This window comes from Pelodiscus sinensis, chromosome 10 (assembly GCF_052426305.1).
Source record: "Pelodiscus sinensis isolate ZL-2025 chromosome 10, ASM5242630v1, whole genome shotgun sequence".
NCBI classification, from domain to species: domain Eukaryota; kingdom Metazoa; phylum Chordata; order Testudines; family Trionychidae; genus Pelodiscus; species Pelodiscus sinensis.
Window position 1 is genome coordinate 29,573,441 of NC_143061.1, and position 26,368 is coordinate 29,599,808.

At 46.2% G+C, this 26,368-nt stretch overlaps 1 protein-coding gene across 2 annotated transcripts in view; it reads right to left on the reverse strand.

Moving 5' to 3' along the window:
• Positions 1-17,906: 17,906 nt before the first annotated feature.
• The window catches only part of EIF2A (eukaryotic translation initiation factor 2A), a 42,191-nt gene continuing 33,729 nt past the window's right edge, over positions 17,907-26,368 (reverse strand). Inside the window, exons 13-15 of one of the 2 annotated variants that reach the window (XM_006115938.5) lie at positions 25,279-25,344; positions 23,035-24,049; positions 17,907-18,749 (exon numbers count right to left, since the gene is read on the reverse strand). In XM_006115938.5, coding sequence (XP_006116000.2) covers positions 23,984-24,049; positions 25,279-25,344 — 132 coding nt within the window. In that variant the 3' untranslated portion in view covers positions 17,907-18,749; positions 23,035-23,983. Of the gene's footprint in view, positions 18,750-23,034; positions 24,050-25,278; positions 25,345-26,368 lie in introns of those variants that run through there. The other variant, XM_025181160.3, reaches the window with a different exon arrangement.

Consider the following 26,368-nt stretch of genomic DNA (forward strand, 5'->3'; position numbering starts at 1 on the left):
AGGGCAGGCTTAGGAAGTGTGGGGCCCAATTCGAACAGTTTTGGCAGGGCCCCACCACCCAGGATTTTTTGTGGAGCAAAAAAAACCCCCTCACAACCACACACAAATATCACATCAGAAGCAGATATGATAAAAATGTATATCAATAGAGTTGGACATTTTCAAAAAAATGCCATCCTTTATGCAACATTTTACACAAAATTAAATCAGTTGCCTTAAGTGCTGGTCAAATATTTTCAATTGCAAACTACCCAATCTTTTCAAGAAAGTTTAAAGTTTGCTTTTTAAAAGTTACCAGAGAGCGTTTTAGTTTTCTGTTACATTGATTTACTTTTTAAATAGTAAAAATTGAGAGTATTTGTTAAGAAAGTGTCAGTTCTTTGGTCAAATTCCAGTCCTTAGTGATTTCAGCACCAATGATTTCACTAGGTAATATGGTACCTCCCCACCACTGCCTCCTTTGCACTGCTCTTCAACACATTGACAAGTCTGTCAATTTCACATGCATTCTTTTTTTGATTGTATCACTTTGGTATATATGGTTGTGCCAATTTTCTTCCACATATTGATCTGAGGAAGTGGGTCTGGCCCACGAAAGCTCATCACCTAATAAACCATCTTGTTAGTCTTTAAAGTGCTACATAGTCCTGTCTTTTGTTTCACATTGCCCAGACTAACAGGGCTGCATCTCTATCACTATCCCCTGCTTAGTGTTCAAGTTATGGTAAACCCTAAGGCAGGTCATATTAAGTTCAAGTCTTTTACCTTCTAATCATACAATATGGATAACAACATTTCATTCTCCCAGATCCAAGTCTTAAGTGAATTTCAACCGAAAGAGCCAAAATTGATCTCCTTGACACAGCAAGTGTGTCTACTGATCTCTGTGGCAAAGTAGGTTGTCTATATAAATAAGGTCTACTCTTGAGGCCTTTTCCTACAGTTGATTAACAGATGGCCGTAGATAGCTCATTCAGACCACTGGCCGATAATAGTCACCCTGACCAGTCATTAACCATAGTCATGGACTCACCCTACTCTCCATTGTCTCTATGATTCTCTGATGACCTGTGACAAAAAAGGAGGGTGGAAAGGGAAACTGAAGGGAGATACCTTTCTAAATTCACCAATCAAAGAGCAGTATTGCCAATCCAAAAATCACAAGGAACACCTACACAAAGTTATGAGAATGGTCTACAAATCATAAGATTTTTTAAAAATAAAACATGCTGGATTTTTATTGACCTTTTGTTCCTTGAGTATTTAGGGTTCATGTTTTAAAGCTTTCCTCCTTAGCTGTAAGGCCCAGAAGTATAGAGAACTTTTTTAAAATTAAAGCTGAGATTCCTACATAATCAATTGACTCCAGGCCTTTAGAAAAACACCAAGGCTACGTCTAGACTACATCCCTTTTTCAGAAAAGGGATGTAAATTAGACGTATTGCAATTGCTAATGAAGCGGGGATTTAAATCTCCCACGCTTCATTAGCATAAAAATGGTTGCTGCTTTTTTTCGGCACGGAGCTTTGTGGGAGAAAAGCACCAGTCTAGACGCTGATCTTTCGAAAAATAAAGCCTTTTCCGAAAGATCCCTTTATCCCTTATTTCAAGCAAGAACATATGCAAATAATAGGGTACCGGTTTAGGCTGGATGGATTCCTGGAGTTTTTAATCGCTTGATATAATGCTTATGTAACCCCTCCTGTTGGCTAGCCCAGTGTGAGGTTATTCAGCATAGGGGAAGCCTTGTGACTTCTTACACCACTGTGGGGGGCTAGACCAGAGGCTGCTTGGGGTGCTCTGCATTGTATATTGTGTATGTGTGAGTGCACCTCAGACCAGACCCACTCCGACAAATCACCAGGAACAGGCTTTATTCTGTAAAAAAAAAAACATAGAACAGTTCAGCAGCCCCCTCTCTCAGCATGCAGCCTGGGTGCTGTTTCTAGCACAGTCCTTGCTGAGACCCTGCTGGGGGCAGAGGGCACATCCTGGCAGGAAACAGAAAGTTCTCCCAGCATGCCGCAATTTGTAGTCCACAACTTGTAGTTCCCAGGGCTGCTGCTGAAACACACTGGACCTTGGGCTACACCTAATTCCTGGAGACTCCAGGGCACCCAGGAGGAACAGTCCTGGGGCAGGCCTGGAGGGGAGAAGGTTGGCAAGTGGCTGGCTTTGACTTCCTTTGGTTGCAAACAGTGAACTGGAGCCAATGGAAACCATGAAGCTCCGTGGCTGATGGAGCCATTAAGTAAACAAACTAGAGTGGCCCATTAAGCAGCTCTCTCAAAGTGGGCCCATATAGGGATGTAACTGAATAGTCAATAAACCGATACGCAAAAGCTTATAGGTTAATGCTACAGACATTTCCCTCCACCCACTCTTGCCAGTAAATTTTTTTAGCAGGCTGGCCAACAGCCTAGGTCAGTTCTGGCTTGCACCAGGTCCAGAACCTTCTCCTGCTGTGACTCTGCATTTAAAGTGTATTAGGAGGCAGGCAGGCAGTCTGCCTGCCTCAGTTCTGTCTCATGCTGGGTCCAGGAGCTCAGACCCACCTTAGACAAGGGCTGCTGCCACCCTGTTATGGTGCCTCTTTATCACAGGGTATGTCTACACTAGCCCCCTACTTCGAAGTAGTGAGGCAAATGAAGCATATCGAAGTTGCAAATCAAGCCCGGAATTTAAATATCCCACGCTTGATTTGCATGTTCCCAGCCAGTCGCCATTTTAGAAATTCACTAGCCCAGAGTAACTGCCCGCATCCACAAGTGGCAGTGAAACGGGAGTCCAATTTAAAGCCCCTAATTCAAATTAGCTGGTAAACCTCATTGCAGGAAGAATACCAGCTAATTCAAGTTAGGGCTTTAAATCGGACTCCCGTTTCACTGCCACGTTTAGACACGGGCAGTTACTCCAGGTTAGTGAATTTCTAAAATGGCGACTGGCTGGGAACATGCAAATCAAGTGCAGGATATTTAAATCCCGGGCTTGATTTGCAACTTTGGTATGCTTCATTTGCCTCCCTACTTCAGAGTAGGAGGCAAGTGTAGACATACCCAGAGGCCATAGGCGGCAAGTTATATGGGCTCGTGGTGCCCGTGCTCCACCAATATTCAGAGCCGGGGGCCCTGCTCCACTAATATGGAGCGAGATCTCTCCCCTGGCTCTGCCTGGAGCATGTCCCAGCCCCCACCACTCAGGAGGCTGTGACGAGTGGGGCCAGCTGGCCTCCGCGCTGCGGGGAGGCTCCTTTGCCTCCTGGGGGTGGGGGTCACCCTGTGTGTGAGCTGCTGGTAGGCAGGTCCGCCCCCAGCCACATACCTGCTGCAGGGGAGCACGGTGATGGTGGTGCTGGAGCAGACTGACTTCTCGCCCTACCATGACCCTAGTGATTTCCCAGCCACTCAGGGTTATCTGCCACCTCTCATCTCCAGAAGACTATCAGTTCCCGGTCCTTTCTCCCTGAGAGAGGTTAGTCCCTCCACCCCCCATCTGATCCCCGCTGGCTCCTCAAGGGGGATTATTCCCAAGATGCCCCTGCTCAGTGTTCTTCCTTCCCCAAGGAATTATCACCCCTCCCGTCCCTGTTGCAATCTGCATTGAGATGGGGGGGAAGAGTGTTGGTACAAGAGGGTGGGTTGTAATAGCCACAGGGCTGTCACCCCACTAGGTTTTATATTCGTACTACAGGCGGGGGGGGAGAAGTAGGGGGATATACGGCAGAGGTAGGGGCTGCAGTGTGTGTGCCAGGAGGACCCCAGTGTATGAGTATAGACTGATGCTGCAGTAACACGATTAAAACACATTTGTTTAATAATGTAGGAATAAGGGCAATCCTGTATGTGTGGCTTCCACTTGAGTCTGAGCTCACATCTCTATGGCCAGTTGCTGCTGTACATGGTGATCTTTGGATGGGAATTCCACTTTCCTCTCAGTTTTAGAATCCAGGATTACATCTGTTAAATTTCCCTTGACTTTCCTCTGGGGGGGGGGGGGGGGGGGGGGGGAGGGTGTGGAATTGGAGAGGGGCTGATTGGCTATAAATAGATGTCTAGAGAAGGCTTTGAACAAATCTTACTGAGTTAGTTATGAACACACAGTGTCAAACTGCTTTGTTGTCAGTAGTGTAATAATGTTTCTTTTTATTTGCACTGTAGTGGGTGGCTTTTAACAGTGTTACCGAGCTCTGTTTAGATATGCCATAGAGGAACTTGATATTTTTTGGTACCTGGTTTATGAATACTGTGTGTGTGCCTCAGCTTCCCCTATGCATTTCTTAAGTATCTAGGTGCAGGGATAAGGATGTCTTCAACCTTTTTACACCCAAGATTACTTTTTAAATCTCCTAACAGGCGAAGATCTACCTCCTCGCCCCTTCATTGAAGCCCCGCCCTCTCTATTCTCCTCCTGTCCATCATTTGCTATCTCCAGCCCTTACTTACACACTCTGATAAACAGTTTATTTTTAAATTATGCGATGTATAAAATTAAAATCACGTGTTTATAGTTATGAAATAAATGGTCTGTTTTTATTCATGCTATTTAAATCTAAAATGAAGCATTTATAATTATACATTTTGTGGGGACAGAGTTCTGCGGCTGGGGACAGGGGAGAAGGAACAGGGTGCTGGGAGGGGAGGACGACAGGGTTCTGCAGCAGGGGACAGAGTGCCAGTGGGGACAGGTTTCTGCAGCTGGGGATAGGAATAGGGACAGAGATCTGTGGCTGGGGACAGGAGAGTGGGAACAGAGTTCTGTGGCTGGGGACAGGAGAGTGGGGACAGAGTTCTGTGGCTGGGGACAGGAGAGTGGGGACAGCATTAGGGGAATGGGGAGGGGAGTGGGGACAGAGTTCTGTAGCTGGGGAGTGGTAGCTGGGGAGTGGGGTGCCAGTGGAGGCAGAGAGTCCCCTGTATCTGCCTCCTCCCAGGATTCCCCCGCCCCCAGAGGGAAACCAGCGCGTGCCTGCCGCGGGGCCAACCCCCCCCCACCGGCGCAGGGAAGCCCCCCGCACACACACGCCTGCACCAACCCCCCCCCCCCCGGCGCAAGGAAACCCCGCGCACGCCTGTCCCAGGGCTGACTCCCCCCTCCCCCCCGGGCCAGGGAAACCCCGCGCGCACCTCCCCCGGGGCTGACTCACCCCTCCCGTGCAGTACAGGGAGCCAATGCTCCCTCCTGCAGTACACCCAGCAGAGCAACTAGTGCTACTTCTGGAATCGCTGGAAGTGGCGCTAAGCTGCAGGACTTCTGTCCATCCCCGGGAAGCCTACACTACCTCCATTTTCACTGGAGGTAGGTAGTGGGGCTTCTCGGGGGTAGGAGGGAAATGGGGGCGGGGCGGACAGGACGCCTCGTGATCGACTGGTAGAGGTCTCGCGATCGACCTGTTGGTGACCACGGTTGTAGAGAGAATGGCTGACACTCTGTCTCCTGGCAACTGATGGCCTAGGCCCCTCTCCTGCAAGGTGCCAACTGAAGGTGTTAGAGAACAAAGAGGTCAGGTGGCCTCCTTGTCCAGAAGAGAGACAAAGGCCAGAGGAGGGGCTGGAGACAGTGTCAGTTTGGAGCTGGCTAGGGAAACAGAGAGGCCCAGAACTTGGGTCTGGGCTCCCCACCCCGAAAGATGGGGTCTGGAGCCTGGGCCGGGGTCGCTGCAAACTGGAAGGCAGAAGGTGGGTAGTAGAGGAAGGGGCTTGTGCTGAGGGGAAGAGAAGAAAGGGGAAGGCACCAAGGGACCGGGTGCAGGAGAGACAATGAGGGCCAAAGTGGAGACAATGAGGAAAAAAGCAGAAGGGGAGGTGTCAGTGGGAGGGGGACAGGGTGATGCTGGGAGAGGAGGAGGTAAGGGCATTGGGACCTAGAGGGGGAGGGGAAGGTGCTGGGAGAATGTTTGAAAGGAGAGGTAGGCATGAGAAAGGCGGGGATGAAGCAAGGAGGGGATGAGGGCACAGGGGCATAAAGGGAATGGGGGCAGAGAGAGATGAGGGGGTGGACATGGGGGAAAAAGAGGGCAAAGGGTACAGGGTAGTGAGGGAAGGGGGAGGCACCAGGATGGTGCAGGGCTAAGGGAAGGTGCAGGTGCCAGGGAATTCTGGGGGTGAAGCAGAAGGGCAGACACCTACAGGGGAGGGACCAGCACCAGAGGAGAGAGGCAGGACAGGTGTGTAGAGGGAGGTGTTAGGAGAAGGGATGAGGAGGGGTAGCTCACATTATCAGAGTAGGGCTACTGGAGGAGTGGGCACAGGGGAGAGAAGGACTGGTGGAGGGGGGCAGGTTGCAGGAGGGCTGAGGGCAGTGAGAAGGGCAGGAGTCAGGATGGTAGGGGGAGGAGTTGGGGGGCAGAAGGCACCAGGGGAGCTGATGGAGCCATGGCAGCAGAGAGAAAAGGTAAAGGTTTATAAGATATTTATTAATAACTTGGGTGCCATGGTAGCACATCCAAACAAGCCACATGAACTCAGTACTGGTGCACAACACAAAATTCATTCTGCTCATGAGGGGAAACTCTTAGGCTATGTCTACACTGGCGGCTTCTTGTGCAAGAAGTCTTGTGCAAGAACACATACACACTGCCATGTGCGAGCTGTGCTTTTGCACAGGAGCATCCATGGCAGTGTGGACGCTCTCTTGCGCAAGAAAGCTCCATTGGCCATTTTAGCCATCGGGGTTTCTTTTGCAAGAAATCCCTGCAGAGCATCCACGCTGCCCTCTTGTGCAAGACCTTACTACTGTTAGAAAAGAGCATAGCTTTTGAGCAAGACACCCTCTCTTACCATGCCGTACTGTAAATTTCCTTGCGCAAGGAAGGGAACTGTGGATGCTCTGTGGGTTCTTGTGCAAGAATGCCTATACTTGTGCAAGAAGCCACGAGTGTAGACAGCCTTAGAGGGAACACTTCCCCCAGCCTCTCTGCCCCTGAGTTAATGTCACACACATTGTGTTAATGCAATTGCAGGATAGTTGCATGAGGGGGGTTTGATGGGGGCCAAACTAATCCCTGTTGGTAGGAGGATGGTGGGAAAAGTCCTTCAAGAGGGGTGACATGACACCTTTTACTTCTGGTCATGTGTCCATCTTGCCCCAAGCATGTTACCTCCAGAGGCCTGGCTAACGGGGGTCAGGAGGTGTGGCTAATGGGGCAACACCAAAAATTATACAAACCTGCAGCCCATGCCAGAGGCAGCAGCACTGGACAACAAGCAGCCGGTCCACAAGGGGAGCTGGTTTTTAAACTGGCTCCTCTCATGGACCTGCTCCCACCTGACACCCTGCATTAGATGATCATGAAAACATTACTAAGTACTCCACTTAAGAGAGAGGAAACAAAAGGTAGGAATAAACAGTGGTGTGCTCCAGGGTCTGTACTGAGACCAGTGCTGTTCAACTTATTCATAAATGATCTTGAAAAGGGGTAAATAGTGAGGTGGCAAAATTTCAAGATGACATAAAATTACTCAAAATAGTTAAATCAGAAACTGACTGCAAAGAGTCACAGAGGGATCTCATAAAACTGGGTTCTTAGGCAACCTATGGCAGATGGAATTCAATGTTGATAAATGCAAAGTAATGCACATAGAAAAACATAATCCCAACTATACCTATACAATTATTAGATTTAAATTCATTGTTACTGCTCAAGAAAGAGATCTTGGAATCATTGTGGTAGCTCTCTGAAAACATCTGCTCAATGTGCAGCGGCAATCTAAAAAGCTAACAGAATATTGGGAATCATTAGGAAAGGAATAGGTAATAAGACAGAAAATATATTGCCTCTATATAAAGACAATACTGCACAAAAAATCTGGTCATCCCATCTAAAAAACATATATTGATTTTGGAAAAGGTACAGAAAAAGGCAACAGAAATTATTAGGGACAAAGAACAGCTTCCATATGAGGAGAGATTAAAAAGACTGGAACTTCTCATCTTGGAAAACAAATGACTAAACTAAGAGTGACAGGATATGATAGAGGTCTATAAAATCATTTTTTCTGCACCATTTATGAATAAAGAAATGAGATAACTGGCTCTGTAGCTATGGGAAAGTCAGTGGATGTGATATACCTTGACTTTAGCAAAGCTTTTGATGTATGCAGCTTCCTCTTATCATAACTTAAAGCAAGGTAAGGGGTTGGCTGTGCCAGGAAAACAGGATGTGCCTGGAATGGGATTGCTTCTCCTAAAATTATGCAGAAAACAGACAGAATCACCAGGGAAGTGAAAGGGGCTGGTTGAGGGTGTGCCCCTCCCCCATCCTCTGCCCCAGCCAAGAGCCTCCCAAGGCCAGGCGCCCTTTAGGGAGAGAAGGGGGGGGCTGCAACTCTCCTGGGTATGAGGACACATAAAACCATACAGAAAAGAGACATTCACCAGGCAATCCCCCCTCACCCGCAGCTGGGACTGTACCAGGCCCAGCTTCCCACCCTCCAGGTGCTCTTTAGGATGTATAGGAGGAGCTGAAGCTCCCCCCCGGCCACAATTCGTATGGGAACATTGTTGGTTGTTCCCCTTCAGCCAGAGCGAGGGTACATTCCTCACTCTGGCTGGGGAGAGCAGGGGACAGATGAACTTGGACTTGGACCTACCCCCCCCCCCCCCACGCCAGCTCCAACTGCAGCAACCATGGAAAGATGCTTCTCACCTGGCCACAAGCTGCTACTATGGTGAGAGAGAGCTGAAGTAATCCTCTCATCCCTTGGGCAGACTGCATACTCCTCGTCCCTAGCCTCACCCCAGAGCAATGATTCAAAAGAAGAAAAACAAAAATTAATTGAGTTAAGGACCTGAGCAACACAGGCTAAATCTTGTAGTGTGTCTATAAAGCAAATGCTCTAAGATTGGTGAGTATTTAGTTGTCTTTGAAGAACAGTTTCTTAGGGTCCTTAGCAGTGTAGCAGACTCCCATGGAGTCCCATTCTCCCACCAAGATAGGCCATACAGCCTCACTCTCTCCTAGACTGAACTTCTGCACTCAGTCTCATTTCACACAATCTCTGTCCACTCCAGTGAATCTAGTTGAGACAGACTGCTCATTAGAGACTTATACACTCTTCAGGGACTAATGCATCCAAGCAACTATTTACAAGGACACCACACCGCCTTTTCAAAAGAGTAGGATTTAGTCAACTGGAACATAGCAGGGAAAGTTCTTAAATTAGCATAGAGAAATACAAGTTAAAGCATAGTCCATTGTGGGCAAACCAACACAATTCACCAGCTGAACTGCAGTGAACTCCATGTTAGGTTCTGGTTCTCTCTGATCACTTTAGTCAGCCCCAGGAGAGAGCAGCCAGCTTCCTCCAGAATAGCGCCATCCCAAATTCACAGTCCCTCATGCCAGAGCTTCTCACTCTTGCTCATGAGTGTATGGTGATGAGTTGCTGGAGCTTGCATTGTCGCTCTAGATCAGGGGTGGGCAATAACTGTTGACAGGGAACCACTCCAAGACTTTGGTAAGTGGTCAAGGGCTACACTCTTCCATGATATTAATGGAGGAGGTGCAGGGTCTGGGATGGAGGTTGGGTACAGAAGGGAGCTTGGGGTAAAGGATTGGGATGCAGGAACGGTGTGGGATCTGAGAGGAAGTTTGGGTGAAGGAGGGAGCTGTGACCTGGGGCAGGAGACTGGGGTGCAGGACAGGGTCCAGGGTTGTGACCTGAAGGAGCAGTATAGGATGCATGCAAGGTCTGGGAGGGGGTTGTGACCTGGGGCAAGAATGCAGGAGGAGGAGAAGGGATTTTGGTTGTAACTGAGGGATTGGGGTGCAAGGTCTGGTAGAGGGTTGTGACCTGGAGAAGCAGGTGGGAGGGGGTGCAGGGTCTGGGAAGGATTATGGGTGCAAGGGGGGGGAGAAGCTGGGATGCCAGAGGCAGGCTCTGGCTAGGAGACACATACCTGTGCGGCTCTTGGCCAGCAGCCTAGCTGGTTCCTCAGCCAGGGTCCCTGCCTTCTACAGGGGCCATGCGTTCCTGAGTCTGAACACTGTGAGCCTGTAGAAGGGAAAGGAGGGAGCTGCAATATTTTGCTGAGGGAAGAGGCAGCACATGAAGCTTCCCCTCTCCTCCCTCCAGGCTTGCAGCATTCAGAGAGCTGCTCTGCATTCAGTGCAGTGGTGGAGCAGTCAGGGAGTCTGGTGGAGGCCTGCCTTTGCTCTAGATCCCCTGTTGATCAGGGTTAGTTTCAACCAGTCCCTTAGTAATCTCTTCATTCTGCCAGTCTTTTTTATTACTGTTTTTGATTGTTTGGATACGGAATCTAGCAACTGTAGCTCAACATTAATAAGGTTGGAGGGGGGGAGGAAAGGCATTATGTGGAATATATACAGCAACATCAACGGAGGGAGCTCATTTACACATTTTAGAAGCTTCAGGAGTAGCCAAGTTAGTCTGTACAGGATAAACTTAAAAAACAACAATTAGTCTGGTAGCACATTATAGACTAACAAAACATGTTGATGGTATTTTCTTCATGCCCATGAAAGCTCATGATACTATCTACATGTTTTATTAGTCTATAAAGTGCTACCAGATCATGTGTTTTTTTTAAGTTTACACATTTCAGTCCTTCACACCATGGAACCTCCCTGCCTTACACTCAAGGTTTTCCTTTTCAGCTTCTGCTGTTCTTTCCCTGAAGACACTAACCTACTGTGGAAAAGTCAGTCATTGCCCATTGGGCTTTGTGCAGCTCAGTAGGCCACAAACATTTTCTGTTATGGGCCCTTAGTTAAATTGTTACTGTCAAATAAAAGTAATTTTGCCATGTCTCCATGCCTGGTACCTGTCAGTTTTGCCCCCATCAGCAGATGAGATTACTTTCAATAAATCAGGTATGTGGGGAGTGATTGGAACATGAGTATACTGCACTCATAAAAAACAAAATAGGAATTAGCAATTGCCAATTTAGCTAATAAAATGAAAAATTACAGAAGATTCTGTTACTACATCCCCTTCAAAATGGTTTGGTACCCACCCCTACTTTCCATCTACTTCTACAGACATAGGGACAGATACTTAAGAGCCCTGCACAGATACAAAATTGGTATCTGCACCCACATCTGCCAAAATGAACTGGATTTGCAGGGCTCTCCAGATACTGCAACTGCATGCACACAGGCAGATTCTTACATACTTGCAGAACTACGGTTATTTCAACAGGAACTCCATACAGACAGGGGAGAGGATTTTGGATTTTATGATGTATAAATCCATGGCAGGATTTTGGATTTTATGATGTATAAATAAATCCATATATTCCCTCCTCATTGAAAAAAACAGAAAAGGCAAAATTAAGGCTGAGATGTTGAATTAATATTCACATCTCTGATGTTAAACAATATTTAGCACCTTTTCACATAGACTTATGTGAATAGTTCTATTCAAGTATCTTCATAGGAATAATCATATGCATAAAGTCAAACATGTGCATAAGTCCCTACAAGAGTGGGATCTAATTTAGTGCCTTTCATCTAGAGATCCCAAAGTACTCTATCAACTTTCCCTATCAGAAATTACTTCATTCACTGCAGAATCTAGAAGTCTTGACTTTGCTCTATCCACTGTCAGTTAGAATAATGTAGGCATATTTGAGGTATATCCTTATATGAGATAAATATGAAAAGAGGAACAAAGATCACCCAAGGAATTATAGACTAACTTTAATATCCAGAAAGGTACTGGAACAAATTATTAAACCAATCAATTTGTAAGTACTTGGAGAATAATAGATTTATAAGTAATAGACAATATGGATTTATCAAGAACAAATCATGCCAAACCATCCTGATTCCTTTTCTGAAGGAGTTATTGCCCTAGTAGCTGGGGGCTAAGAGGTAGATGAGATAGATCTTGGTTTTAGTAACTACAGAATCAGAATTCAAAATTAACTTGATAATTTCAGACCAGTCCTCCAATTAAATAAAATGAAATTCAGGTTCAAAATACAGTAGACTTCCGATAATCCGGCACCTTTGGGATGCAGGTGGTGCCGGGTTATCGGATATGCTGGACTATTGGGAGGTACAAGCAGGGTGGGGGGTGGGGGGGGGCTGTGATGGGTCTGCCGGGACCCACACTGCCTCCGGTGGGGGCTCGGAAGGGAACAGCGGCAGCAAGGGCCGAACCCGCCACCATTTTGCAGGGAGGCAAAGCTTGCAAGCGGCAGCAGCAGAGATGGGGTGAGAGGCAGGCAGCTACTTCAAGAAGTTGCTAGTCTATTACACTGCTGCTGGCGGGATCCACAGGCGACAGGCTCGCAATCTACCTTTCCTCTACTGCCTCTGGTGGGGGCAGGAGCCGAGGGTTGGGGGGGAGGGAAGAGGAGAGGTGCGGGGGTCGGCGGATGGCGCCGAACCCTCTGGCGTGTCCCCCACCCCACCCAGAGGCAGCAGAGAAAAGATAGATTGCGAGCCTGTCGCCTGGGGATCCAGCCCGTGGCAGTGTAATTGACTAATAACTTCTTGAAGCAGCTACCTGCCTCTCGCTCCCTCTCCGCCTCTGTGGCTTGCAGGCTTTGCCTCCTTGAAACACAGGCGGAGTGTTCAGCACCCCCCGCCGACCTCCACCCCCCCACCTCCTCACCAGAGCCAGTAGAGGAAAGAAAGATTGTGAGCCTGTCACCTGCGGATCCAGCCGGTGGTAGTGTAATTGACTAACAACTTCTTGAAGCAGCTTCTGGAGCACTTCTGGGTTCCAGTTGGTGCCGGACTATCGGGAGTGCCAAACCACTGGATGCCGGACAACTGGAGTTTTACTGTACTACACTTAGGAAGGAACAATCAAATCTACAACTACACAGTGGGGAATTACTAGGGAGAGGGTAATTCTTCGGAAAAGGCTCTGTGGATTCTAGGAATCACAAATTGAATGCGAGTCAGCAATGAGATACAGTTGCGAAAAAGGCTAGTATCATTTTGAAGCATACTAACAGTGTTATATTAACGATGTGAAGATAATTAGTACCATGCCACTCAGCACCGGTGAAGTCTCTTTTGCAGTAGTGTGTGCCAGTCTGGACACCACACTTTAGGTAACAAGTAACCAAATTGGAGATCATCCAGCTAAGAGCAACAAAAATGAAAAAGGGTTTAAAAACATGGCCTATAGGGAAATATTTTTAGAATGGGCATATTAAAAACAGTAAAACTATGTCTACACAGCAGCATTATTTTGGAATAACTGACATTATTCTGAAATAACATAGTCCACTACAAGCACTTATTTCAACATAATGTCAAAATAATGTCAAGCTGGAGGACTTCTTCTTACTCCAACTCCTGTAATCCTCATTTTACAAGGAGTAAGGGAAGTTGAAGGAAGAGTGTTCATTCTCGGACTACCTGCTGTGTAGACAGCACCAAAAGCTGAAATAAGCTCTCTCGACTTAAGCGACACAATTGACATTGCTCAAGTTGCATAGCTTATTTTGGCTTAGCCTGGCTGTGTAGACTTGCTCTAAGGGGGGATCCGATTACAGTTTTCAAATATAGCTGTTATAAAAAGAATGGTGATCAGTTGGTTCCCTTGAAGCTAGGGCAAGAAGTAGTGTAGTTCATTTGCAGCAAGGGAGATTTAGGAAAGATTAACTTTAAGTAAGGCCCTACCAAATTCATAGCCGTGAAAGATGCATCACAGATCATGAAATCTGGTCTTTTGTGTACTTTTATTCTATACTATATAGATGTCATAGGAGAAACTGGTGGTCTCAAACTGGAGGTCCAGACCCAAAATGGAATTGCAAAGGAGATAAGGCTTGCAAGGTTACTGTGGGGTGTGTATGGGTGTTGTGGTATTGCCACTTTTTCTTCTGCGCTGCATTCAGAGCTGAGTGTCCAGAAAAAGGACATTGCTGGCAAGGTGCCCAGCGCTGAGGGAAACATCCAAGCAGCAGCAGCACAGAAGTAATGGTGGCAGTACTCTACCATGCTACCCTTACTTCTGCATTGCTGCCTTTAGAGCTGGGCAGCTGGAAAGTGTCAGCTTCTGTCCAAGAGCTCAGCTCTGAAGACAGCAGCGCAGAAGGGTAGCAATGCGATACCATACCATGCCATTCTTCCACGCTGCTACTAATGGTGGCACTTTCTTCAGAGATGTGCTCCTAGCCAGTAGCCGCCGCTCTTCAGCCACCCAGCTCTGAAGGCAGCAATGCCAGCAGCACAAAAATAAACATGGCAATACTGTAACATCCTCCAATTCCCTGTTGGGTCAGGACCCCTACAACTACCACATCAGGAAGTTTCAGATTTAAATATCTGAAATAATGAAATGTATTGTTTTTAAAATCCTGTGGTCATGAAATTGACCAAAACAGACCATGAAGTTTAGAGGGCCCTAATTATAAGAGCAGTTAAATAGGCTTCTAAGAGACACTGTGGAATCCACATCATTAGAGACTTTTAAAAACAGGTTAGACTAAACACTTGTCAAGATGATATAGGTATGCTTGGTCCTGCCTCAGTTCAGGAGATTGGATTAGATCAAGGGTTTTTCAGTCTTATATTTCTATGCAAATAATCCTGATGTGTTTGTTATTTTATATTTCTAATTTCTATTACAGAGGCAACAGTAGTGGACAAATAATGGCCCATGGGCCAGAACCAGTTCCAAAGGATCAGACTCATCCAAGCAACAACTATATTGCTGCTGATTTGTGGAAGTAGGCTGGCAGAGTGGGGAGGGACCCTGGCTACAGCAGTTTCAGTATAGCCACAGCCCAGCCCTCCCTGGTGGCTGGGAGGAAGAGCTGGGACTGCCTACCCCCCACGACAGGGAGGTTGGCAAGCACGGGGCACAGCCTCCTAGTTTCCATAAACAGTGTAAAGTTGTATGATCTTGTAATTCAAACTGTTATCCTTCGAATTCACAATACATTTTCCTCTGCAAGAGCTACTCTCCCCCAAACAAGCAGAGAGGTTTCTCGGATTCTGATTACCTAGCAAAAAATACTGCTGAAGTAAGAAAGGCAGAATTCCTTTTAGAGACCTTACGAAAGCCCTTATATTGTAATCCCTTACTCAGATGAGCATCCTTTAGTCATAAAACAGAAGCCCATTGGCATCACATAAATAGTAACTGAAGGACTGACCCTTCTGTTACTGTGTGTTCTGATCTTTGAATATATTTAATACATTGCTTAGACTTTAAAATAATGCATCTCCATTGTATTTTCCATGCTACTCCCCTCACTTTCTCTATTATCATGCTGTGAGACCACTTTAGAAAGAGGACAGTTTGAAATTATTCCCTGACCCTTTGATTATCTGTATCAATATTTAGATTTTTTTTTTTTTCAAAATGATGAAATACCTGCTTCTACTTATGTGGGGTATTCAACACATTATACAAATTACTGGTCTCTACCCTGAATCACTGCAACTTGCCTTTTCATGCCTGAATTACTTCATCCCCTCTTAGATTTCTAGTGTTCCATGTACTAAATCCACCATGTTCCTTGTCTCTTTGTAACAATGTTTTAACTAATGAACTCGGGAATGCACTCCCTAAGACATGGTCTACACTAGGGTGTTACTTCAAAATAACCCGCCTTAGGTTGAATTTCTAAGCAGAGCATCCACACTACCAAACCCATTAGTTTGAAATAATGGGCTGCTTATTTTGAAATCTGTACTCCTGCTTATTTCGGGGAATAACACTAAATTTTGAAATATTTCAAAACAGCACTAGTGCGGACGCTGCTATTTCGAAATAATTGGCCTCCAGAGGCCTCTCACAGCTGCAGCTCTGACGACTCTGGACACACCTGGCATTTCCACTGCTCCCCTCCTCCTGCAAAGCTTAAAAGTCCCGGCAGCAGGAAAAGGGGTTGTCCCACGTGGAAAGCTGTGAAAGCCCCGTGCAAGACAGCAGCATCTGAGGCATACATGACAGACCCCAATACTCCATCAGACCCTCCCCCATGGCTGCCACTGCCCAGGGACACAAGAGAGCTCCGGTCTGGACGGGTATAGAGATCCTCGACCTCCAACGAGGTCTGGGGGGAGACCAGCCTCTATGATCAGCACAGCAGGAAAAGGAATGCAGAAGTCTACAGCTGAATTGTTGCCTGCCTCGCTGAAAAAGGGTACACCCGGACTGTTGGCCAGTGCTGGATGAAAATCAAAGAGTTCCAGCAGGCCTACCACGAGGCCAAGGAGTGGAGCAGAGCAGATACCCCAGGGCGGCACCACACAGCGGCTGGTACTACGACCAGCAGGATGCTTTCCTGGGAGGAGGGCCAATTACATCCCTCCCTCCCCCCCCCAAACGTCATCGGCAAGCCTGGCCAGGACACACCTGGCGTCAGCTTCCTGGAAGGCGGGATGGTAGACGAAAAGGAGGCAGCCAGCCAGGCGACCGAACCCTCCAACTAGGAGCGGCTCTGTGCCCTGGAGCTGGTCCCCACTCCCAGGATGTGAGCATCATGGGCCTTTCCCAACCATCTGACACTGATGTCGGTGAAGTGTCCCTTGTGATCCATGAAGGCCTGCAGCACCATGGAGAAGTACCTCTTCTGTTGATAAAGTCCAAGGCACATCGGGGGCCAGGATGGAGATGTGAGTGCTATCTATGGCATCCTGCAGTTGGGGAAGCCCATGGCAGCAAAGCCATCCACGATGGTGTCCACATTTCCCAAAGCAATAACCCTCCATAGCAGCACGTAGTTGATGGCCTTCACTACTTGTATGAGCATGGCCCCAACTATGGATTTCCCCACACCAACCTGGTTCTCGACGGAGTGGCAGCTGTCCGGCATGCAGAGTTTCTACAGGGCGATGACCATGCACTCCTGCTTGGGGATGGCAGGTCACATGCGGGTGTTCTGTCATCTAAGGGCAGGGGCATGCCACTTGCAGAGCTCCAGGAAGGTGGCCTTCCACATGCAGAAGTTCTGCAGCCACAGCCGATCGTCCCATACCGGCAGGATGATGTGGTCCCACCAGTCCAAGCTTGTCTCCCACCACCAGAAATGGCATTTTGCTGTGACCAGGGGACTGAGGGGCATGTGCAGCAGCAGGAGCACCAGGACCTGAGAGAGCAGGGCCTGTGATCCATGCTGGGGCTCATCCAGCAGGTCCTAGTCCTCTTCCTGCTGGAGCAACATGCGGGCAATCTGGAAGTACTAAACTATGAGGCAGTGATGTCTGCAAGGGCAAGCAAAGCACAAGAAGGCACATGCCCACGGTGTCCCTTTTGTGTCCTGTGAAGGGGAGGCACTGGAGGTGTGGTGAGAGATGCGGCCATAGAGAGGAGCCCCTAAAAGCACATGTTGCAGCTTGCCTGACCAAAGAACCATAGGAAGTATCCGACCTCCTGGCACCCTCCCCAGAGTGCTTTCAGGGGCACTAAGTCCAAAGCAGGCTCCAATCAATCTGGATGTGCTATTTCAGACTAATTCTAACTAATTTTAATGCTTCCCCATAGTGGGGACACGCTAGTTTGATTTTGTTAAATTGGGAGTTAAAGTAATTTCAAAATAATTTCATAGTATAGACATGGCCTAAAGGTGAACTGGAAAATGAATTCTCCAAATGACTAGGTTAGAAAAAATAATTGATATCATCACAAGCCTGAGGGCTCTTCCAATGAAGAAATTTAATTTTAGGATGATCATCTGCAAATACCACAACTGTAAGGGAGGTCTACAGTGCGAAGAAAAACCCATAGCACCAAGTCTCAGAGACTGGATCAACTGACTCAGACTGCAGGGCTAAAATTAGCAGTGTGGATGTTTGGGCTCAGGCTGGAGACTGGGCTCTGAAATCAGAGGGGGGGGGAAGGGAGCCAGAGGCAAGTGTTTGTCAAACCCCACAAGCCCATGTCAAAATTACCTAGGTTGAAATTCATACCATGGGGCTTTTCTTTGCAATGTAGACATACCTTAAATCAGCAGGCAGATTCACCAGCCAATGCAGAAAATTTACGTTTTATTTAGACAAGGTCAATTCCATGTTCCTATTAACGTATGAACAGACCAACTACAGTTATCTCCTTGATTTTTAGTGTTTGTAATCATCTCTCATGTTGAATTGCTCTTAGCCCCCTTAACTGTAACAAAGATTTTCATTAGGATTAAGATTTGTTTTTCATTAGAGCTGTTTTATGAATTTGAGAGGAAGGAAAAGTTAAAAGGTTGAACTTAGAAGAAAAGACTAACAGCTAAATATGGGCAGTTTGGTTATGAAATAATTAACAATGTGTGATATATAAACCAGTTATGTTTTTAAAGAGTGTTTTCCACAAAGACAGAGAGAGGAGCTATGCAGCACAGTACATGGAGCTATAATTTTAAAAGGAGAAATTAAAGCGACATAATAAATACTTCCTGACATACTTATTAGGTTGTGGAATTATGAGAGAACATGGTAGAAGCCCCCATCAGTTTGGACATTTATAACCAAATTGCTTCTCACCATGAAATGTACTATAGAAAACAAATCAAGCATGGGAAAGGAGATGGAATGGATGATCCTCTAAACAGATCCTCAGCATGTGATTCACTTTGATTCCAAATTCTTATGATCAGCACTGCCACGATTCATATTTGTCTAATCAGTAATGTGTTTCTTCCACCAGAGGGCAACCATTGCCTTTCCACAGTCTGTTCTTTCATTGAGGATCTGTGTGATTTTCAACCTTCTTTCATCTGCAGACCTCTAACAAGCTTTGAATGGAGATGAAGACCCCTTTGGAAATCTTAGATCTAGTCTGCCGGGCCCCAGCAGTCCACTGGCCACAGGCTGAAAACCACTGCTATAAAATGAGTAGAAGATTTTTTGCACAATAATTTCTATTGGCCCATAATGGTTAATTATTACAGTTTTCAACCAAGACACAAAAACCAAATAAGCTGAATTCAGTTTAAAATAAAAAATTTCCTCTAGGGCTGTTGATTAATTGCAATTAACTCATGTGGTTAACTCAAAAATTAATCACAATTAATCATAGTTTTAATCACACTGTTAAACAATGCCAACTGAAATTTATTCAATATTTTGGATGACTGTCCACATTTTCAAATATTGATTTCAGTTACAATACAGCATATGAAGCCCACGCTGCTCACTTGCTTATATTTTTAATTACAAATATTTGCCCTGTAAAAATGATAAAAAGAGCATTTTTCAATTCACCTTCTACAGGTACTGTAATGCAATCTACAGGCAGTCCCCGGGTTACGTACAAGATAGGGACTGTAGATTTGTTCTTAAGTTGAATCTGTATGTAAGTCGGAACTGGCGTCCAGATTCAGCCGTTGCTGAAACTGATCAGCGGCTGATTCCAGGAAGCCCGGGGCAGAGGCTTCCTGTAGTCAGCGCTGGTCAGTTTCAGCAGCAGCTGACTTGGGGACGCCTGGGGCAGAGCAGCTGGGGTGCTGCTGGGTTGCTCCAGTAGCGCCGCCGCTCCTCGGTGCTACTGGACCAACCCAGCAGCACCCCAGCTGCTCTGCCCCAGGTGTCCTGATTCAGCCGCTGCTGAAACTGATCAGCAGCGGCTGAATCAGGACTCCTGGGGCTGAGCAGCTGGGGTGCTGCTGGGTTGGTCCAGTAGCGCCAAGGAGCGGTGCTGCAGGACCAACCGGCAGCGCCCCACCTGCTCTACCACAGGCCCGGGGCTTTGCTCCGTGTCTCCCTGGTCTGCTGGGAAGGGGGGGGGCGCACTAGCTGCGTCCCCCCCCCAGCAGACCAGGGAGACGCTGAGCAAAGCGGCGGAGGACCCGGGCGGGACCGCGGTGCTGATCTGGCTCCTCTCCTCCCCCCCACCCCAGCAAACCAGGGAGACGCAGAGCAGCTTTTCTCGCCCCGGAGGACGGGGGCGGCGGGACCAGGCGTCCCGCCGCTCCTGTCCTCCGGGGCGAGAAAATCCCCGTTCGTAACTGCGGATCCGACATAAGTTGGATCCGCGTAACTCGGGGACTGCCTGTATCTTGAAAGTGTTAATTAAAAATGTAGATTTTTTTCATAACTGCATTAAAAAACAGAACTATATAAAAAGTTTAGAGCTTACATGCCCACTCATTCAGGCCTACTTCTTATTCAGCCAATCACTAAGAACAATAAACGTATTTACATTTATGGGAGACAAGGGGGCTGCACCCCTTGTTCACTACACTTGCCAGTCCCCCTCTCTCTGGGGATAGGTGTCTGGCTGGGGGAGGGGGCAGGAGCAGGCTAGGGCTTGGTGTCTAGCCAAGTGGAAGGGCAGAAGAAGGCTAGGGGTATGGGCTCTTGGCGGAAGGGGTGAGAGGGCTGGGAGTGGGTCAGGCTCAGATGGCAGAAGGGACCCAGAGCAGCCCAGGCTCCAATGGTGGAGGGGAACTGGCACAGCCTGAGGCGATGGCTTGGATGGTGGAGGGGATCCAGCCCCAGCAGCTCCTCCCCAGGAGCACAGGCCCCTCCCCCCCCGGAGTGTGAAGCGGGAGCCGGAGATGCCCATTCCCAGAAGGGAGGGCACTGAGACTGACCACAGCAAGTGGCTGAGGACAGAGGCAGAGACTTGTGGACACTGATGATGTCATTCTGTTGTCTCACTGGAAAAATTTTACGCACGCACGCAGAGACTGTAAATAATTGGGTAGCATTTTCTCTCTCACCTGAAAGTGAGAACAGGCATTCTTAATGGCATTTTTGAGGCTGGCATTGCAAGGAAGTTACATGCTGGATATACCAGACATTCATATGCCTCTTCATGCTTTGACTTCCATTCCAGAGCATGTCTCCATGCTGATAATGCTCATAACAAAAATCATTAATTAAATTTCTTACTGGACTCCTTGGGGGAGAACTGTATATTTCCTGCTGTTTTACCCACATTCAGCCATATATTTCATGTTATGGCAGTCTTGGATGATGACCCAGTAAATGTTGCTCATTTGAAGAACACTTTCACTGCAGATTTGACAAAATGTAAACAAGGTGCCAGCCAACGTGGCAATGTGAGATTTCTACAGCACGCAACCTAAGGTTTAAGAATGTGAAGTGCCCCCATAAACTGATAGGAACAAAGTGTGCAACATGCTGTCAGAAGTCTTAAAACAGCGACATTCTGATGTAGAAAGTAGAGATCCCAAAATACCAAAAAGGAAAATCAACCTTCTGCTGGTGATATCTGATACAGATGATGAAAATGAACATGTGTCGGTCTGCATTACTTTGAATCATTATCTAGCAGATATCATCAGAAACAGGAAGGCATGTCCTTTGGAATAAAAGGAACATACGAATCTTTAGAATATCTGGCACATAAATAAACTTGCAATGCCGGCTATACCAGTGCTATACAAACGCCTCTTCTCACTTTCACATGACATTGTAAAAAAACAAGTGGGCAGTATTATCTCCTGCAAATGTAACCAAACTTGTTTGTCTAAGTGATTGGCAGTACAAAAAGTAGGACTGAGTGGACTTCCTAGGTGTAAATTTTTACATTGTTTTATTTTTAAATGCAGCTTTTAAAAAATATTTAAATACATGGTTTTCTATTATTGTTAAACAGCATGATTAATTGTGATGAATTTTTTAAATGCTTTACAGTCCTAGTTACTTTTCCTTTTTGGAACAGTCTCATATTTTATCTTTAACAGATGTGATAATGTACATTGTAAAGCAATTATATATCTAACTGTATTTTCAAAAGAATGACACATTTTAAAATTGGATTAACTAAGGGAGATTCCAGATCAATGCAAAATTAAATTTGATTTATTCTAACAATATTTTTTAAATCTTTAATTATTTTTTCAAAACTTTTAATTTTTTCAGTACAGGCAGTCCCCGAGTTACACGGATCCGAATTATGTCGGATCCGCAGTTACGAACGGGGTTTTTTTCGCCCCGGAAGACGGGAGCGGTGGGACGCCCAGATGCGCCCCGGTCTCGCCGCCCGCGTCCTCCGGGGCGAGAAAAGCTGCTCCGCATCTCCCTGGTCTGCTGGGGGGGGAATCCCCCCCAGCAGACCAGGGAGACGCTGAGCAAAGCCTCAGAGGATGCCGGCAGCGGGACAGCTGCGGCGCGTCTGAGCTGTCCCGCTGCCCGCGTGCTCCGCGGCTTTGCTCCCCGTCTCCCTGGTCTGCTGTTCTCCAGCAGACCAGCGAGACGCGGAGCAAAGCCGCGGAGGACCCGGGCGGCGGGACCGCGGTGCGCTCTCCACCCCCCCCAGCAGACCAGGCTTTTCTCCGGCCTGTGGTAGAGCAGCTGGGGTGCTGCCGGTTAGTCCCGCAGCGCCGCTCTGGGCACTACTGGACCACCCTGGCAGCACCCCAGCTGCTCTGCCCCAGGCGTCCTGATTCAGCCACTGCTGGTCAGTTTCAGCAGCGGCTGAATCAGGACGCCTGGGGCAGAGCAGCTTGGGTGCTGCTGGGTTGGTCCAGTAGCGCCGAGGAGCGGTGCTACTGGAGCAACCCAGCAGCACCCCAGCTGCTCTGCCCCAGGCGTCCCCAAGTCAGCTGCTGCTGAAACTGACCAGCGCTGACTACAGGAAGCCCGAGGCCGAGTTGCTCTGCCCCGGGCTTCCTGGAATCAGCCGCTGATCAGTTTCAGCAGCAGCTGACTTGGGGACGTCTGGGGTTCTTAAGTTGAATCTGTATGTAAGTCGGAACTGGCGTCCAGATTCAGCCGCTGCTGAAACTGATCAGCGGCTGATTCCAGGAAGCCCGGGGCAGAGCAACTCTGCCTCGGGCTTCCTGTAGTCAGCCACTGGTCAGTTTCAGCAGCGGCTGAATCTGGACGCCAGTTCCGACTTACATACAGATTCAACTTAAGAACAAACCTACAGTCCCTATCTTGTATGTAACCCGGGGACTGCCTGTATAACAAAAAGTTAACTATTATTAGTTACAAAACTAAAAAGGCAAAACATTTACACAATGGATATAAGTAAAATGTGATTATATATCAGAAACAAAATGTAATGAAAGATTACTTTTTAAATAATGTAAAATGTTATGTCATCTAAACAATAATGATCAGCTGGAGTGTGAGAGAGTGTGGTACCCTGATAATATAATGTGACATTGTCACTTTAAAAAAATTATACTTACATCTGATTAAAAAAAATCCTTGTATTCAGGTAACATCTGTGGCACTGATATTTTAGTCTCATCCAAATGGGCAATCTCCTACTTCTGCGCAGAGCTCCACTGACTTCACTGAGTCTCTACAATAGTTTAAGGGTCACCACATGAATTAGATTGCAGAACTCAGCCTAAAATTACTGTAAATGGAAAGATCACAGATCAGAGAATTTTCTTTTTCTCAGTTTATTCTGTGCATTTGTAGAGGCAGTTTCAGTGGTTTCCCCATGTGATCGGTTTCCCTTTTTGGTTGTGTGGATCACATACAAAAATGCAACAAAAGGGGAAAGGAATTAAAAGAAAAAAGAAGAAGAGGAGGAAAATGTAATTGCAAAGCCACAACAAACTGGCATGGGTAAAAACAGGAGTAGGTAAAGCAATTCAAGATACTTTCAACTCAGTTTTTACAAATTTGCTAGAATTCAAGTTGACTGTATTGATGTAACTTGGCAATATGATTGGTACATTTTACAAATTATGACTTGGTAACACAAAACCAACAACTCTTTTAATGTTAAATGCTCTTTATTATTGTCTGCAATCCTATTATTGTAAAAGGGTCACATATATCTTAAGTTCAATAAAGCTATCAAATTGGTAATCAACCAAAAAGCCAAAAACTAAAAAATACTTGTTTTGATTTTTAGGCAACATCCTCTTGGAGCATAAGCAAATGTGTTTCTGGATTTGAATGTAAGCAGGAATGGCTGACTGAATATGCACTGTTTGTTTACAATTTTGCACACGCACAGGATTTCAGAAAAAAAATGTTAAATGTAGTTGTGCTGCAAATATGTAAACCTGTCCGTCCTCAGCCATTTGCAGTTAAAGGATATTCTTTGTTCTGTTTGGGTTAAAACACACCCTTATTTTGCACTGATTTTGTGTCACACACCCATTTCTTTTCAATAAAGTTTTAAAAGCCCAGTTCCAAATCTTCTAGCTCCTTTAGAAGAGCAGCCTCTTTCTGAATTTTCTCCAGCTAGAAGAAAGACAACACCAGATCATACAATTTGCTTATTACACAACAGGTAAAACAGTAATATTTAATACAGTAAATAATGTACATCATAGTTAATATGTAACTTTAATAGCAAACAATAAGACTGCACTATTTTAACAGCAGCAGGCATTTAAAGAATCAAAATATACAGAAGTTGTTTTAATATATAAATTATGTATGCAAATTGACAATGTATAAAACCACTAGTTTTATCATTCAAAACTTCAGATTGTTACTATTTTGATCATTCCATAAAATGCATTCTCCAGTGAGAAGTGTGAAAAACAAGATTTGGCCAGCTGAAGAAGTAGCCACAGATAGCATGCTGACACCCAAAATGTGTGTAATAAAGGACAGTAAAAGCAGCATAAGTTAGTGTAGTTCTGTCAAGTATTAAGCAAAAAAACTATGTAACCCACTAGAGGGGGGAAAGGGCACAGATGGCTGTGGAGAACAAATGGCAACAAGAGTGCTGTTATGGGAGGGATAAAAAGCTACCACTAACCAAAAAAATCCTGATTCCCTTGCTTCTCTGTATGTTTTGTTCGCCATGCTCCCTAGTCAGGGGAGCTGTCAGTCTCATTGGACCCCTGGGCAAGGTGGGGGCCAGTGGCTGGCTCCAAGCTCCCAGAAAGCATGGGCCTCAGGCAAAAGAGGCGGGAGCAGGGCTGCTGGCCCTCAGTGCTGCTGGGGACCATGGCACCAGCGCTCAGTGCTACCTGAAGCACACCCTGCCACGCCTCCCATCTCCTCAAGCAGCACTAAGAGCTGCATGGAGCATGCTGTGCAGTGCTCCGGCAGAGATTATAGGGCCCAGTAGCTGGAAGCCCCAGGCCCTTTCAGAATACCGACCCCAGGGGCAACTGCCCCCGCCTAGTCAGTGTGCCTGTCCCTAGTAGTTCCTCAGATCTGCCTCTTTAGAGGTAAATTTGAGAAAAGAAACTCTTTTAACTTAAGTTTTTCCACTTCATTTGATTTTGACATGGAAGACAGACAGGGAGCCATACTTATATAGGCACTTAACCAGAATTATATTAGAAATTTACTCTGGATTAACTATGGATGAGCTTCTCCCATTCACAGCAGTGGTTTTACTACGCCATTGGCATACAGAGTCTTCACCAGACATACTGCAGTGACAGCTGCACTGCTGTACATGCAGCCATGCCTTGAGTGCATTGAAAAATAGAAAGAGCCTGAATAAATACCTGGTTTCTCTCTAGCTGCTTTCCAGTAGCTGCTTGATCTTTCAGCTGCTCAATTGCTTTCAATTTCTGTGAGGAACAAAAGTATGGAAGAGCCAAAAGAGGAACAGAAATTTTCAAATTTGCTGGGTTTACAGTTTGTCATCTTAAAGTAGATACTTTGATGGGGCGTCTGAGCAATAGAAATACATCTGCTTTTCATTTATATACTTAAACCAGAATTTCATATCAACAGAAACCAAGATAATTTTACCTATCTTACTTTCTTCATGAAAAGACCTGAGTAGAGGAACTTCTAATAACTGAAAAGTTTAGAAGATTATTTTATGCATTTAAAATGTAAACACCATACAACTCTGGCACTAAAGTGATAATTTACGAGTAGGATAATTTCTTATAGTGGGGGGGCAACATCTAAGATTCAGAAAGGGAACTCGTCTACTATAAACATCCTCTTTTCTGTATATCTTTCCACAGCATGGCTGAGGCTTTAAGAAAAGAGGTGAATATGGAAAGAGGAAGCTAACTTGATTTGTAAATCTGTTTTATTACAAACTCCTCCTGTTCTGCAATGCAGAAATAGGAAAACTTCTCTGGCCCTGTCCGGTACAACTTCACCCTTGTTTGTAAGGATTTAAATGAGACAATTCCCAAGCCTGACAGTGTTACACAGGTAGTAAATTTAGATCCTTTTGTAGGTTTGAGAAGAAAAAACAGACTGGACTTTGTCATCTAGCAGCGACTTCTTTGCATAGAGTTGACAGGATTGAGATACATATCTTCCTGGCAGTCCTGAGATATAAACATCACCAACCCTTTCTTCCCTAACCTTGAGTCAGAAAAGCCTTCCCACATTGTAAAGGAGACTAAATGTGTAAACCAAGTTTAGGAAGCTCACTTAGTTGCTTCACAAGTACAAATATTGACCAGCTATACCATCTGCCCTTTTGAAGAGAGCTTTGTTCAATACCCAGCAATTCTTGAGAATGGAAGAGAAGGTGGAAAACTATTGCTGTTCTGGACAAATCTCAGTCTACTTTACATGCTTAGATACTACACTGACAGGCACATTTTAAAGTGGTTACTATTATGC